At 49.8% G+C, this 13,910-nt stretch overlaps 1 protein-coding gene across 2 annotated transcripts in view; it reads right to left on the minus strand.

The window, feature by feature from the left end:
• Nucleotides 1-13,910, minus strand: part of DSN1 (DSN1 component of MIS12 kinetochore complex) — a 117,624-nt gene that overhangs the window by 28,828 nt on the left and 74,886 nt on the right. For both annotated transcript variants that reach the window (XM_075346477.1, XM_075346478.1), the window contains one exon: nt 9,128-9,181. In XM_075346477.1, coding sequence (XP_075202592.1) covers nt 9,128-9,181 — 54 coding nt within the window. The remainder of the gene's footprint in view (nt 1-9,127; nt 9,182-13,910) is intronic.

The raw sequence follows: 13,910 nt of genomic DNA on the forward strand, positions 1-13,910 counted from the left end.
AGAGTTTGAAGTTTTCAGTCTTCGATCCGTGGCGGAGAAAGAAAAAAAAAAAGAAGGGAATTTTGTTTACTTACCATAAATTCCTTTTCTTCTAGCTCTAATTGGGAGACCCAGACAATTGGGTGTATAGCTACTGCCTCCGGAGGCCACACAAAGTACTACACTTAAAAGTGTAAGGCCCCTCCCCTTCTGGCTATACACCCCCCCGTGGGAGCACGGGTCCCTCAGTTTTAGTGCAAAAGCAAGAAGGAGGAAAGCCAATAAACTGGTTTAAGCACATTCAATCCGAAGGAATATCGGAGAACTGAAACCATTCAACATGAACAACATGTGTATACAAAAAAACAGGGGCGGGTGCTGGGTCTCCCAATTAGAGCTAGAAGAAAAGGAATTTACGGTAAGTAAACAAAATTCCCTTCTTCTTTGTCGCTCTATTGGGAGACCCAGACAATTGGGATGTCCAAAAGCAATCCCTGGGTGGGTAAAATAATACCTCGTGATAGGGCCATAAAAACGGCCCTTTCCTACAGGTGAGCAATCGCCGCCTGAAGGACTTGTCTACCTAGGCTGGCGTCCGCCGAAGCATAGGTATGCACCTGATAATGCTTGGTAAAAGTGTGCAGACTCGACCAGGTAGCCGCCTGGCACACTTGCTGAGCCGTAGCCTGGTGCCGTAATGCCCAGGACGCACCCACGGCTCTGGTAGAATGGGCCTTCAGCCCTGATGGAACCGGGAGCCCCGCAGAACGGTAGCTTTCAAGAATTGGTTCCTTGATCCACCGAGCCAGGGTGGATTTGGAAGCCTGCAACCCTTTACGCTGGCCGGCGACAAGGACAAAGAGTGCATCCGAGCGGCGCAGAGGTGCCGTGCGGGAAATGTAGATTCTGAGTGCTCTCACCAGATCCAACAAATGCAAATCCTTTTCACATTGATGAACTGGACGAGGACACAAAGAAGGTAAGGAGATATCCTGATTGAGATGAAAGGGGGATACCACCTTAGGGAGAAACTCCGGAATCGGGCGCAGAACCACCTTGTCCTGGTGAAACACCAGGAAAGGGGTTTTGCATGACAGTGCTGCTAGCTCAGACACTCTCCGAAGAGACGTGACCGCTACTAGAAAGGCCACTTTCTGTGAAAGGCGAGACAGGGAAACATCCCTCAAAGGCTCGAAAGGCGGCTTCTGGAGAGCAATTAGAACCGTGTTCAGATCCCAGGGCTCTAACGGCCGCTTGTAAGGAGGGACGATATGACAAACCCCTTGCAGGAACGTGCGTACCTGAGGAAGTCGTGCTAGGCGCTTCTGAAAAATACAGATAGCGCAGAGACTTGTCCCTTAAGGGAGCCGAGCGACAGACCTTTTTCCAACCCGGATTGCAGGAAGGAAAGAAAGGTAGGCAAAGCAAATGGCCAGGGAGAGACTTCCTGAGCAGAGCACCAAGTTAAGAATATCTTCCACGTCCTGTGGTAGATCTTGGCAGAGGATAGTTTCCTAGCCTGTCTCATGGTGGCAATGACCTCTTGAGATAGTCCTGAAGACGCTAGGATCCAGGACTCAATGGCCACACAGTCAGGCTCAGGGCCGCAGAATTCTGATGGAAAAACGGCCCTTGAGACAGCAAGTCTGGCCGATCTGGTATTGCCCACGGTTGTCCTACCGTGAGATGCCACAGATCTGGGTACCACGACCTCCTTGGCCAGTCTGGAGCGACGAGGATGGCGCGGCGGCAGTCGGACCTGATCTTGCGTAGCACTCTGGGCAACAGCGCCAGAGGTGGGAACAAATAAGGCAGCCGGAACTGCGACCAATCTTGAACTAAGGCGTCTGCCGCCAGAGCTCTGAGATCGTGAGACCGTGCCATGAAGGCCGGGACCTTGTTGTTGTGCCGGGACGCCATTAGGTCGACATCCGGCCTCCCCCAGCGGCGACAAATTTCCTGAAACACGTCCGGGTGAAGAGACCATTCCCCTGCGTCCATACCCTGGCGACTGAGGAAGTCCGCTTCCCAGTTTTCTACGCCCGGGATGTGGACTGCGGATATGGTGGATGCCGTGTCTTCCACCCACGTCAGAATCCGCCGGACTTCCTGGAAGGCTTGCCGACTGCGTGTCCCTCCTTGGTGGTTGATGTATGCCACCGCTGTGGAGTTGTCCGACTGAATTCGGATCTGCTTGCCTTCTAGCCACTGCTGGAAGGCTTGTAGGGCAAGATACACTGCTCTGATTTCCAGAACATTGATCTGAAGGGTGGACTCTTGCTGAGTCCACGTACCTTGAGCCCTGTGGTGGAGAAAAACTGCTCCCCACCCTGATAGACTCGCGTCTGTTGTGACCACCGCCCAGGATGGGGGTAGGAAAGACTTTCCTATTGACAATGAGGTGGGAAGAAGCCACCACTGAAGAGAATCCTTGGCCGCCTGAGAAAGGGAGACGTTCCTGTCCAGGGACTTCGACTTCCCGTCCCATTGGCGGAGAATGTCCCATTGTAATGGACGCAGATGAAACTGCGCGAAAGGGACTGCCTCCATTGCTGCTACCATCTTCCCCAGGAAGTGCATGAGGCGTCTCAAGGGATGCGACTGGCCCTGAAGGAGAGATTGCACCCCTGTCTGTAGTGAACGCTGTTTGTCCAGCGGAAGCATCACTATCGCTGATAGAGTATGAAACTCCATGCCAAGGTATGTTATCGATTGGGTTGGGGTCAGATTTGACTTTGAAAAGTTGATGATCCACCCGAAACTCTGGAGAGTCTCCAGCGCAACGTTCAGGCTGTGTTGGCATGCCTCTTGAGAGGGTGCCTTGACAAGTAGATCGTCCAAGTAAGGGATCACAGAGTGACCCTGAGAGTGCAGGACTGCTACTACTGCTGCCATGACCTTGGTGAAGACCCTTGGGGCTGTCGCCAGACCGAAAGGCAGGGCTACGAACTGAAGGTGTTCGTCTCCTATAACGAAGCGTAGAAAACGCTAGTGTTCTGGAGCAATCGGCACGTGGAGATAAGCATCTTTGATGTCTATTGATGCTAGGAAATCTCCTTGAGACATTGAGGCGATGACGGAGCGGAGGGATTCCATCCGGAACCGCCTGGTTTTCACATGCTTGTTGAGCAGTTTTAGGTCCAGAACAGGACGGAAAGACCCGTCCTTTTTTGGCACCACAAACAAGTTGGAGTAAAAACCGTGACCTTGCTCCTGAAGAGGAACAGGGATCACCACTCCTTCTGCCTTTAAAGAGCACACCGCCTGCAGAAGAGCATTGGCTCGGCCGGGAGGCGGAGAAGTTCTGAAGAATCGAGTTGGAGGACGAGAACTGAACTCTATCCTGTACCCGTGAGACAGAATGTCTCTCACCCAACGGTCCTTGACATGTGGCAGCCAAATGTCGCCAAAGCGGGAGAGCCTGCCACCGACCGAGGATGCGGAGAGAGGAGGCCGAAAGTCATGAGGAAGCCGCTTTGGTAGCGGTTCCTCCGGCTGCTTTCTTTGGGCGTGACTGGGCCCGCCAAGAATCTGAGCTCCTCTGATCCTTTTGAGTCCTTTTGGACGAGGAGAATTGGAACCTGCCCGAGCCTCGAAAGGACCGAAACCTCGACTGTCCCTTCCTCTGTTGGGGTTTATTTGGTCTGGGCTGAGGTAAGGATGAATCCTTACCCTTGGACTGTTTAATGATTTCATCCAATCTCTCACCAAACAGTCTGTCACCAGAAAAAGACAAACTGGTTAAGCACTTCTTGGAAGCAGAATCTGCCTTCCATTCCCTTAACCACAATGCTCTGCGTAAAACCACGGAGTTGGCGGACGCCACTGCCGTACGGCTTGTAGAGTCCAGGACAGCATTAATAGCGTAAGACGCAAATGCAGACATTTGAGAGGTTAAGGACGCTACTTGCGGAACAGATGTACGTGTGACAGTGTCAATCTGCGCCAAACCAGCTGAAATAGCTTGGAGTGCCCATACGGCTGCGAATGCTGGAGCAAACGACGCGCCGATAGCTTCATAGATGGATTTCAACCAGAGCTCCATCTGTCTGTCAGTGGCATCTTTAAGTGAAGCCCCATCTTCCACTGCAACTATGGATCTAGCCGCAAGCCTGGAGATTGGGGGATCCACCTTTGGACACTGGGTCCAGCCTTTGACCACGTCAGGGGGAAAGGGATAACGTGTATCCTTAAGACGTTTGGAGAAACGCTTATCTGGATAAGCGTGGTGTTTCTGGACTGACTCTCTAAAGTCAGAGTGGTCCAGAAAAGTACTCAATTTACGCTTAGGATACCTGAAATGGAATTTCTCCTGCTGTGAAGCTGACTCCTCCACTGGAGGAGCTGTGGGAGAAATATCCAACATTTTATTGATGGACGCTATGAGATCATTCACCATTGCGTCCCCATCAGGTGTATCCAGATTGAGAGCGGTCTCAGGATCAGAATCCTGATCAGCAACCTCTGTCTCATGAAACAGAGAGCCTTCCTGCTGGGACCCTGACCAGTGTGATGAAGTCGAGGGTCGCTCATAGCGAGCTCGCTTAGGCTGTCTGGGACTGTCGTCCGTGTCAGAGCCATCACCCCGGGATGCATGGGACCCCCCCGGAGCACGGATGTGTTCCAAAAGAGGGGAACCAGGGAGCCTTGAATCAACAGTGCCCATGGTCTGAGTTACCGGTCTGGACTGCAAAGTCTCAAGGATTTTAGACATAGTCACCGACAGTTTATCAGCAAAAACTGCAAACTCCGTCCCTGTCACCTGGACAGTGTTCACAGGTGGTTCTCCTTGGGCCACCTCTAGCAGAGGCCCCGACTGAGCAAGTGCTACAGGGGCCGAACATTGCACACAATGGGGGTCAGTGGCACCTGCCGGTAGAACAGCCTTACATGCGGTACAAGTAGCATAGAAAGCCTGTGTCTTGGCCCCTTTGCTTTTTGCGGACGACATGCTGTTGTCTAGCAATCTAGGAGGGTATATAGCCAAGAATAGCAACCGTACAATGCAATGTATAGCATACAAGCATAAAGTACAAATGAACACAGCGGCACTAGTGGGGTGAGCCCTCGAGGGCTGCTTACCGCCCGCTGAAAAGCGGGTGTGTGACCGCCAGAATCCCGTGCCTGGGTCTCCCAGAGCTCGTGTCCCTTCTCCACTCAGACTGCAAACAGGAATGGCTGCCGGCGTCCTGTGAAGAGGGGCGGGCCGTGGGCGTGCCCCAGACAAAGTGCGGGAAACTAGCGTCCCACTGTGCCTAGTGAGGGGGGTTGGAGTATGCTAAGCAGACTCCAGCCCTCAGCGCTGACGTTCTGACCAGCGTCCCGCCCTTCCCCTGACTGGCAGGCCTGGGGGCGGGAACGAAACGGAACTAGGCCACAAAAGCCGGGGACTCGATTTATAAGCGCGGCCGTCGTATAAGCACGGCCAGCGCGGAAGTTCCCCGGCGCACCACACGTCCCAGCCGCGCCGCAGTGTAAAAAAAACGCCAGCCGCGGCCGGCGCGGCAGTTCCTAATACAGAAACTCACTCAGCAAAGCTGCAGTGAGTAAAGCACCAGCGCGCCGCGCTGCTGTCCCCGGCGCACTAACACACCCAGCAATGCTGGTGTGTGTGCGCGATCTGTACGGGGACCCAGAGTACCTTAATGTAGCAGGGCCCTGTCCCTGACGATACTCAGCTCCATGTCCAGCAGATTCCCAGGGGCTGTGGACGGAGCACGGTCTCCTGTGCTTGGAGACCGATAGGATCCCACTTCACCCAGAGCCCTAAGGGGATGGGGAAGGAAAGCAGCATGTCGGCTCCAGCCTCCGTACCCGCAATGGGTACCTCAACCTTAACAAACACCGCCAACAAAAGTGGGGTGAGAAGGGAGCATGCTGGGGGCCCTAGTATGGGCCCTCTTTTCTTCCATCCGACAAAGTCAGCAGCTGCTGCTGACTAAACAGTGGAGCTATGCGTGCATGTGTGCCTCCTTCGCACAAAGCATGAAAACTGAGGAGCCCGTGATCCCACGGGGGGTGTATAGGCAGTAGGGGAGGGGCCTTACACTTTTAAGTGTAATACTTTGTGTGGCCTCCGGAGGCAGTAGCTATACACCCAATTGTCTGGGTCTCCCAATAGAGCGACAAAGAAAGTGAACAATTATCCTGATTGTTTTGATGGCTTCTTCTGTATATTTTTCCATTACACAAACTCCACTCTGATAGCAGACGTCATGAAAGACTTTTTCTTTGCTACCTGCCGTCCTGCATTTACTGGCTGGTTATTCTATAATTACAGAAGGCAGAAGCAGGAGCTTGGCTGAGGCTTACTGTGACTACTGGGAGCAGGTGCAGCTGTAAGGTCGGGGCCACCTGGTGAGACCACTGGCCATGAAGCAAGAGGATACAGGCATAAAGCACAGTGGAACCTCGGTTTACGAGTAACTTTGTGTGCGAGTATTTCGCTATATGAGCAAAGATTGCTGTAAATTTGTAACTCATTTTACGAGCAAGCTTTGCCGTATGCAAATACTCACCGCACACACTTCCGGTTCCGTACTTCAACCATGCCCTGGCCCACTCTTGCAGTACACACACACACACACACTATGCTCACCTTACCTTCCATTCAATCACCGGCCTCATGGTTCTTGTAGTTCGCTGGTACAGGATGTGTATCGGGTAACCATCGCGACGATGGAGGAACTTCCGCTGTCAGCCACTACTCAAAGGCAGCGCGCTGACCAATCAGAGGCAAGCGGTTTTTGCCTTTGACGTTAGCGCTCTGGCAGCGGAAGCTCCGGCATCGGTCGCGATGGTTACCCGTACACATCCTGTACCAGCGAACTACAAGAACCGGGAGGCCATCGATGGAACGCAAGGTAAGGTGAGCATATGTGTGTGTAATATGGCACAATAGGGGACCAGGATGGGACATTGAACAAGTTGTGGAACAAATTGTCTGAGCTTGGATTATTTCCTATGGGAAATTTAGCTTTGCTAGACGAGTAACTTGGTTTACAAGCACATTTCCAGAACGGATTGTTCTCGTAAACCAAGGTTCCACTGTACATAAAATATCTGTATATACCATTTTGCGTACAGTTGAACAAAACTGGAGCATTCTATAAACAAAAAGGTCCAAATATCGTATCTTTAAATTATCGTGCCCAGGGTCAAATGTTCATGTCAAAGGTCTCCAGAACAGATAATTAGGAGGCATAACCTTGTAACCTAAGAAAAAGACTGAAGGCACATCCTACCTTTCTAATGTGAACGGGTGCAACCGGAATATGAAACAAAGTAATAAAAAGTTGCACACAGCAGTGATAAGATATGTGGAACAATGAATATGGGAATAATAGACATGCATTACTGCTGTGAAAACATGTAAAATATAGAGATACTTAGCACACAAAATTGGCCAGTTTTATGTGAGCCCAAAAGCCAGCGGGAAGGCGGCCTCTTTTTTTGTTGGGTCACTATCAAACTAACGCCTCTGTTTGGGTTAAAAAAAATAAATAAATAAACCCTACAATTTATGGGTAGACAGGAACATGCAAATGGAGAATTAAAATTGCCTGACGCTGAAGAGCATGAGGGACCCAGCAAAAATGAGGTTGCCTTGCTGCTGGCTGTTGGGCTCACATAAAATCCGGCCAGTTTTGTGTGATAAGTATCTCAATTTGTACATGTTTTTACATAGCAGTACTGCATGTCTATGGTCCCATTGTTCTACATATCTTAGCACACCAACTCTCTTTTTGTTAGATAATCAGGAGGCACGTTACAGTATCGCTAATGGTACCAATCATTGCACGGGCTCCTGAGAGGACAGGTACCTTCCTATTCTAGTGAGCTCATTAGTGGCGATATCACATGGCCAGCGAGTGCTTTCAACACGATTCATTAATGAAGGGTAATATTGAGGTTTCATGAGAACGACAACAAGATTCTTTGTGCAAGTACTGGAGGGAAACAGCACAGGTTAAACAGTTTCATCAGAAAGTGAGCTGAATCGTCTCCAGGTTGGAGGGACTAGGTGGAGATGCATAGATGTGTCTGTATTTTACCTTGGTATATGTAAGGGCACTTTCACATTGCGTTTTCACGTAAGTTCACTGGTCCCATCGGGGCATCCGTCCGAACCCCTCTGCCCCCGTTCGGGTGTCCGCCTCCAGAAAACGTACATGCCCGAAAATGTTGCAAGACAGAACACACGCTGACTCCGTCTGCTCCATTATAGTCAATGGCCCCGTCCTCGTATGTGTCCGAAACAGGTTTTGCGAGGGGGGAGGGGGAGGTTCGGATGGGTGCTCAGACGAGACCAGTGAACGTAGGTGAAAACAAAATGTGAAAGTGCCCTTTGTCACCCAGTCCTGGTTTTGGCCAACACAGAAATGGTGCAAATGTTTCTATTAGGGCCCATGCCAACGATCAAGAATAGCAGCGTTCCGAACGCAGTGTGTCAAAAACGCCCTGCACAGTAAAAGCACAGTGTACGGGATTTATAAAGATCTCATGCCCACAGCTTTTTTTCCCCGCAATGTAAACTGACAGACTGAGGGACGGCTGCCCAATCCACAGCGTATCAATTTATGTTTTCGGGAACATGAGTGTTCTTGGCAGGAGAACAGTGAAAATCCACAGCGCCACAGAACCCTGATAGTGGGCACTAACACTGCGCTCTCCTGCGAAGAACACTCATGTCTCCGCAAGACAAGACACGTGCAGCGTGCTTGTACGGTGGGCATGTGCCTTTATACTTCTCCTCTTATTGATTCACCTCTTTGTTTTTTTTTGCAAATCCAGAAGAAAAAAAAAAAAAAATATATAGCACTCAAATACTTGGAACATGTGCACACGTTGAATATCAAATACCAAGGCATGGGTTATGAACCCCTTCAGGACCACCCAACTGTTTTTTCCTTTCCCTCAACCGAGAATTTGTTATTTTCCAATTGTACAGTATTTTTTTATAATTGTTATTAATATTGACAGTAATATTGCTGTGACACGGAGCTGGGGTAGTGGAGGGAGTACAATTTTTATTCACGAAAGACATGTAGTGCTCCTGTCTGACTATTTGGAGCCGTTAAACACCATGCATGAGATGTTGCATAAAAGCAGACTTTATAATAAAGCGGTTATAAATTGGAAAACTTACTTTGCGATACCAACCTTCAAGTCGGTCACAGCAGCCGTAAATTTTTCATCTTCACTTAAATGTTTGAAAAACAAAAAAATTAAAAATGTATGCATTAGATAAACTTGCAAAGTTTTTGTAAAGGGCAAAGATTATATACAAATTAACAATAGAATTAACAATAGTAGATGTACATAAGGATTAATAATAATCAAAAAAACAAAACAAAAATAAAAACCAAAAAAACAAACATTCTATACAGGGGTCAGATAAAATAATGTAAGGTATATCAACACTATTGTGAATGTGTCGTTAAGGAATGAAGGCGGCACTGAAGAATTCCCTGGATGACCGATGTTCCACAGTCTCCGGATAGTAGCTGCCCAAGATGAGTATGTGACGGTGTGCAAGCACCGCCAGCTGGACACTACAAAGTAAACACCCAAAAAAACCACACCCCACAGACAGAGACACACACACACACACACACACACACACACACACACACACACACACACACACACACACACACACACACACACACACACACACACACACTTGCAATGGCGTCTCCCGTAGCCCAATTCTTAAAATGGAACCTGTCAGGTTTAATATGCACCCAGAACCACAAGCAGTTCTGGGTGCAAGTTGCTAATCCCTGCCTAACTGTCCCTGTATACACTAGCATAGATAAAGAGATCTTTAGAAAGAGTATTTCTAAAGATCTTTTACCATATGCTAATGAGGCCAGCGACTAGTATACCGCCCCGGGGCTCGGCCGGCTGCCGAGCCGCTCGGATTCGTGCTCGTCGGTGGGTGGCTTGAGCTCCTCACGGACCCGGGGGTCACGTCGCTCTGAAAGGGAGTTGGCGCTACACGTAGGGACTTTGGTGGGGAGGTCCACGGCCGGAGCCGCGGTGGTTTTTAGGGGGGTTTAAGTTCGTGGCACCACCCACAGGTTGTGGTGAATGGATGGACACCACCGCTGCCGTTGACTAGGCCTCCCGAGGACGGTGTTGCGCAGCTTGGTGTTTACCCCTCCGTGGGTAGGGGAGTGATGGTCCTGGGGCCCCGAGGGAGGTGCTGAGGCGGGGGAACGGGTGCATGCTAAGGGATGTCGGTGCAGTGCAGCGCAGCCCGAAGGCACTGTTGTACTCACTATGATGAAACACGCTGGAGTCGTTGGTAAACCAAACAAGATGGTGAAAGGTGCCCGCAGCCGGCTGCAGTTTTCTCCCCTTAATAGGTTGATGGTTTCCGCCTTTCTCCTGCACCTCACTTGCGTAATCTGTATTGACTCCTATGCCTGAGCAACGGTAGTCCACTCCCCAGCTGGTTTGTGCCAGGGGAGTTCTCTTTGCCCGCAGACGCTGGCCCCTTGGGCCTCTATGCCTGAGCGGTGGCGTTACCCTTTATGGTTGGGCTGTTGTCTAACGGGTCTTAGATGGGATAGGTCCTTAAGTCCAGTCCTCAATCAGTTGATTTGACTCAGCCCTGCTGTTTCTGGGCCTCGTACTAGGTCTGAGTACCCCTCCTGGTGCTCCGGTTTCCAATCTGCTCCCCGGTTCAGTACCGGCGGGCCACCGCCCGTCCCCGTTCCCTACGGTTCCACCGGCTGTAACACCAGCTCCTGCAGGCGGCCAACACCATCTGCCTCCTTGCCAGAGGTGACTGGGCTCCAACCCAGACACCTGGTAGACTATGGCAGGCCTGGTCACAGGTCTGCCCTTGAATTTGACTACTCCACTCCACTGTCAAAGCTAATCTACCTAGAACTACTGTTTTTCCCGCCTCCAGTGTGTGTGTGTGTGTGTGTGTGTGTGTGTGTGTGTGTGTGTGTGTGTGTGTGTGTGTGTGTGTGTGTGTGTGTGTGTGTGTGTGTGTGTGTGTGTGTGTGTGTGTCTACCTGGGACGACCTGACTAGTCCAGGGCGTCACATTAGTCGCAAGGGTGTGATTTCCCCAGACTAGTCGTCTATAGGCACGTTAGTATGCCCCTGTGGGTGTGCTAACATGCACAGAGTCAGAGAGTGGTCGCGCTCACCTCACTGCTGACATTGTGTCCGAGTCCTGGAATTAGGCTCAGTGCGCATAATCCCGGACTTTCAGTCATGTGCACTACATGGGTTTGAAGCCAGGACTCGTAGACCCGGCTTCATAGTGCACATGACCGCCGGGTGTACTAGTCCTGGCTTCAAACCTATGTAGTGCGCATGCCCGAAAGTCCGGGATTATGAGCACTGAGCCGAAATCCAGGACTCGAATAGAATGGCAGCAATGAGGTGCGCGCAACCATTCTCTGACTCTGTGCATTTATTAGCATGTTAGCACACCCACAAGGGCGTACTAACATAAGGGGCTGACTAGCCAGGGGAAATCAGCACTTGCAACTAGGCCCTGTGCTCATTAGCATATTATAAACTATCTTTAGAAATACTCTGTATTCCAATGCCACGCCAGCCTCACAGCTGCTCATACTACAGTGTGTCAGCATCTGCCCGCAGAGCTGTGCGAGCAGCTGCAGGGATAACAAGTGCCGACATCAGGAGGTTAGTTAAGTTTATTACCTGCGGTGATTGAGTCCACTGCACTCCTGACATCCGTGGTCGATACTGACTTCCATGCCGGCCGTATTCTCACATCAAGTATCGGCGAGTGGCCCAAGACTGACTAGCGGTGACATCACATGCAGCTCGCGATACTTCACTTGTGAACACAACGGACAATGGAAGTCAGTGGCGAGGGCTGACATCAGGAGTGCAGTGGAGTTAATCACCGCAGGTAAAGTACCTCGCTAACCTCATAAGGGCAGGACTCGTCATCCACTGCAGTGACCTGGGCTGACCTATTGATATAAGCTCATGTCACTGCACTGCTCTCCCAGCCAATGGGAAATATGTTCTTCACTGACTGGGACAGTGAGTAGGGATCATCGTGGGACCCCCTTATTGGATTACACCAGACCCAGATCTGATTTTTCTTTCCAATAAATTGGTGAAAGAGGGAATATATTGGGGAGTGGGTTTTTTTTCAAATAAAATTTTGTTTGTCGTCTTTTTTTTATTACTGGCTGGGTTTGATGTCGGGTATCTGATAGACGCCGTGACATCACTAACCCAAAAGCTTGATGGCAGGTGACATTACACAGCTAGTATCAACCCCATATATTACCCCATTTGCCACCGCACCAGGGCAACGGGATGAACTGGTTCAAAGAACGAGGATTGGCACATATACTGGGGCGGTTGCAGCCTATTTTTAGGCTGGGGAGGGTCCAATAACCGTGGACCTCCTTAGTCTGAGAATACCAGACCACAGATGTCAGCTTTACTGGCTGGTGATCGAATTTGGGGAAACCCCATGCTTGTTTTAAATTATTTAATTTAAAATAATAGCGTGGGGTGCCCTTCGTTTCGGATTACCAGCCAAGGTGAAGCTGCCAACTGTGATCTGCAAGCTCCAGCCATCGGCTTTACCCTAGCTGGCTAAAAAAAAAAAATAGGGGGGACCCTACGTCGTTTATTTAATTTATTTTTTAGCTAAGTACAAGGCTAAACACTCTTTAGTGCCACATGAAAGGCACTAAAGGGTGCAAAATTACAAAATGCAGGGGAGTGGACCATTCTATATGTCTTTCTCATCTTTCTATCAATTTATGACAAGCGCTGACATCATGAGGTTAACTCAGTTCATTACCTGCGGTGATGAGCTCCACTGAACTCGTGAGGTCAGTGCTAGTTACCGAGTTTCATGGTCGCCACGTTCTTACATCAAGTATCGAGGGTTGTAACTAGCAGTGACGTCACTCAGGTGATGTGCGGTCACAGCTGGAGTTCTCCGCCGGTGACCAGAAATCACCTGAGTGACGTCTCAATGACTACATGGATCACTTCATTTGCAGCCTGACTCTCTGTAGCAGTGCTGGAGGTGTTATAAGACCTCGTGCGGATTACGTTGGACCTGGGGGCGTGTTAATAAAGCGGTGAAAGAAGGTTGCTTTTTTGTTTTTCATTTCAAATAAAGGGGGTTTTTTTTTGGCGTTTGTTTATTTACTTTCACTTACAGATTAGTGATGAGGGGTGTCACAATTTTGGGGGGGGAACACGACTTTTTTTTTATCATTTATTTTACTGTATGATATAGACCTGCTCAAAGGCAGCTGTGATTAGTTGCAGTCACACAGCTGTTACTCAGCATGGGGGCGTATCTGACTGCAACCAATCAATCACAGACGCCGGTGAACAAGGGAAGCAGTGAATATTTATGAGCCTAATGAGCGCCGGCTCAGGAAGAAGAAAGAGCTGCCATGGGAGCAGTGTAAGCCACCCCGATGATCTGTGATTATGTAGTGCTTGCTTCTACCCCTTTGCTCCATATTCTGTTCCCCATAGACTTTATATGGGAACTAGCATCTGGTCAGACACTGTGGACCGTATGTAATGCTCCTTCCGTTTTTTTTTGTGGTCCACAAAAAGAATGGAAGTCACACTGATGGCATACAGACCATATACAGAACGGAAGATGCATCTGCAAAAAAGAAGACATTTTGCGGACTGCAAAAAAGAGAATTTTGTTTACTTACCGTAAATTCTTTTTCTTATAGTTCCGACATGGGAGACCCAGACCATGGGTGTATAGCTAGCGACCTCCGGAGGACACACAAAGCACTACACTCAAACGTGTAGCTCCTCCCTCCGGGCTATATACACCCCCTGGATGACAATCTACCCAGTTCAGTGCAAAAGCTGAAGGAGGACATCCACCCATAAGTAGAGATAGAGTAAAACTCGGCAAAACCAGCACTC

This window comes from Anomaloglossus baeobatrachus, chromosome 4 (genome assembly GCF_048569485.1).
Source record: "Anomaloglossus baeobatrachus isolate aAnoBae1 chromosome 4, aAnoBae1.hap1, whole genome shotgun sequence".
NCBI classification, from domain to species: Eukaryota; Metazoa; Chordata; class Amphibia; order Anura; family Aromobatidae; genus Anomaloglossus; species Anomaloglossus baeobatrachus.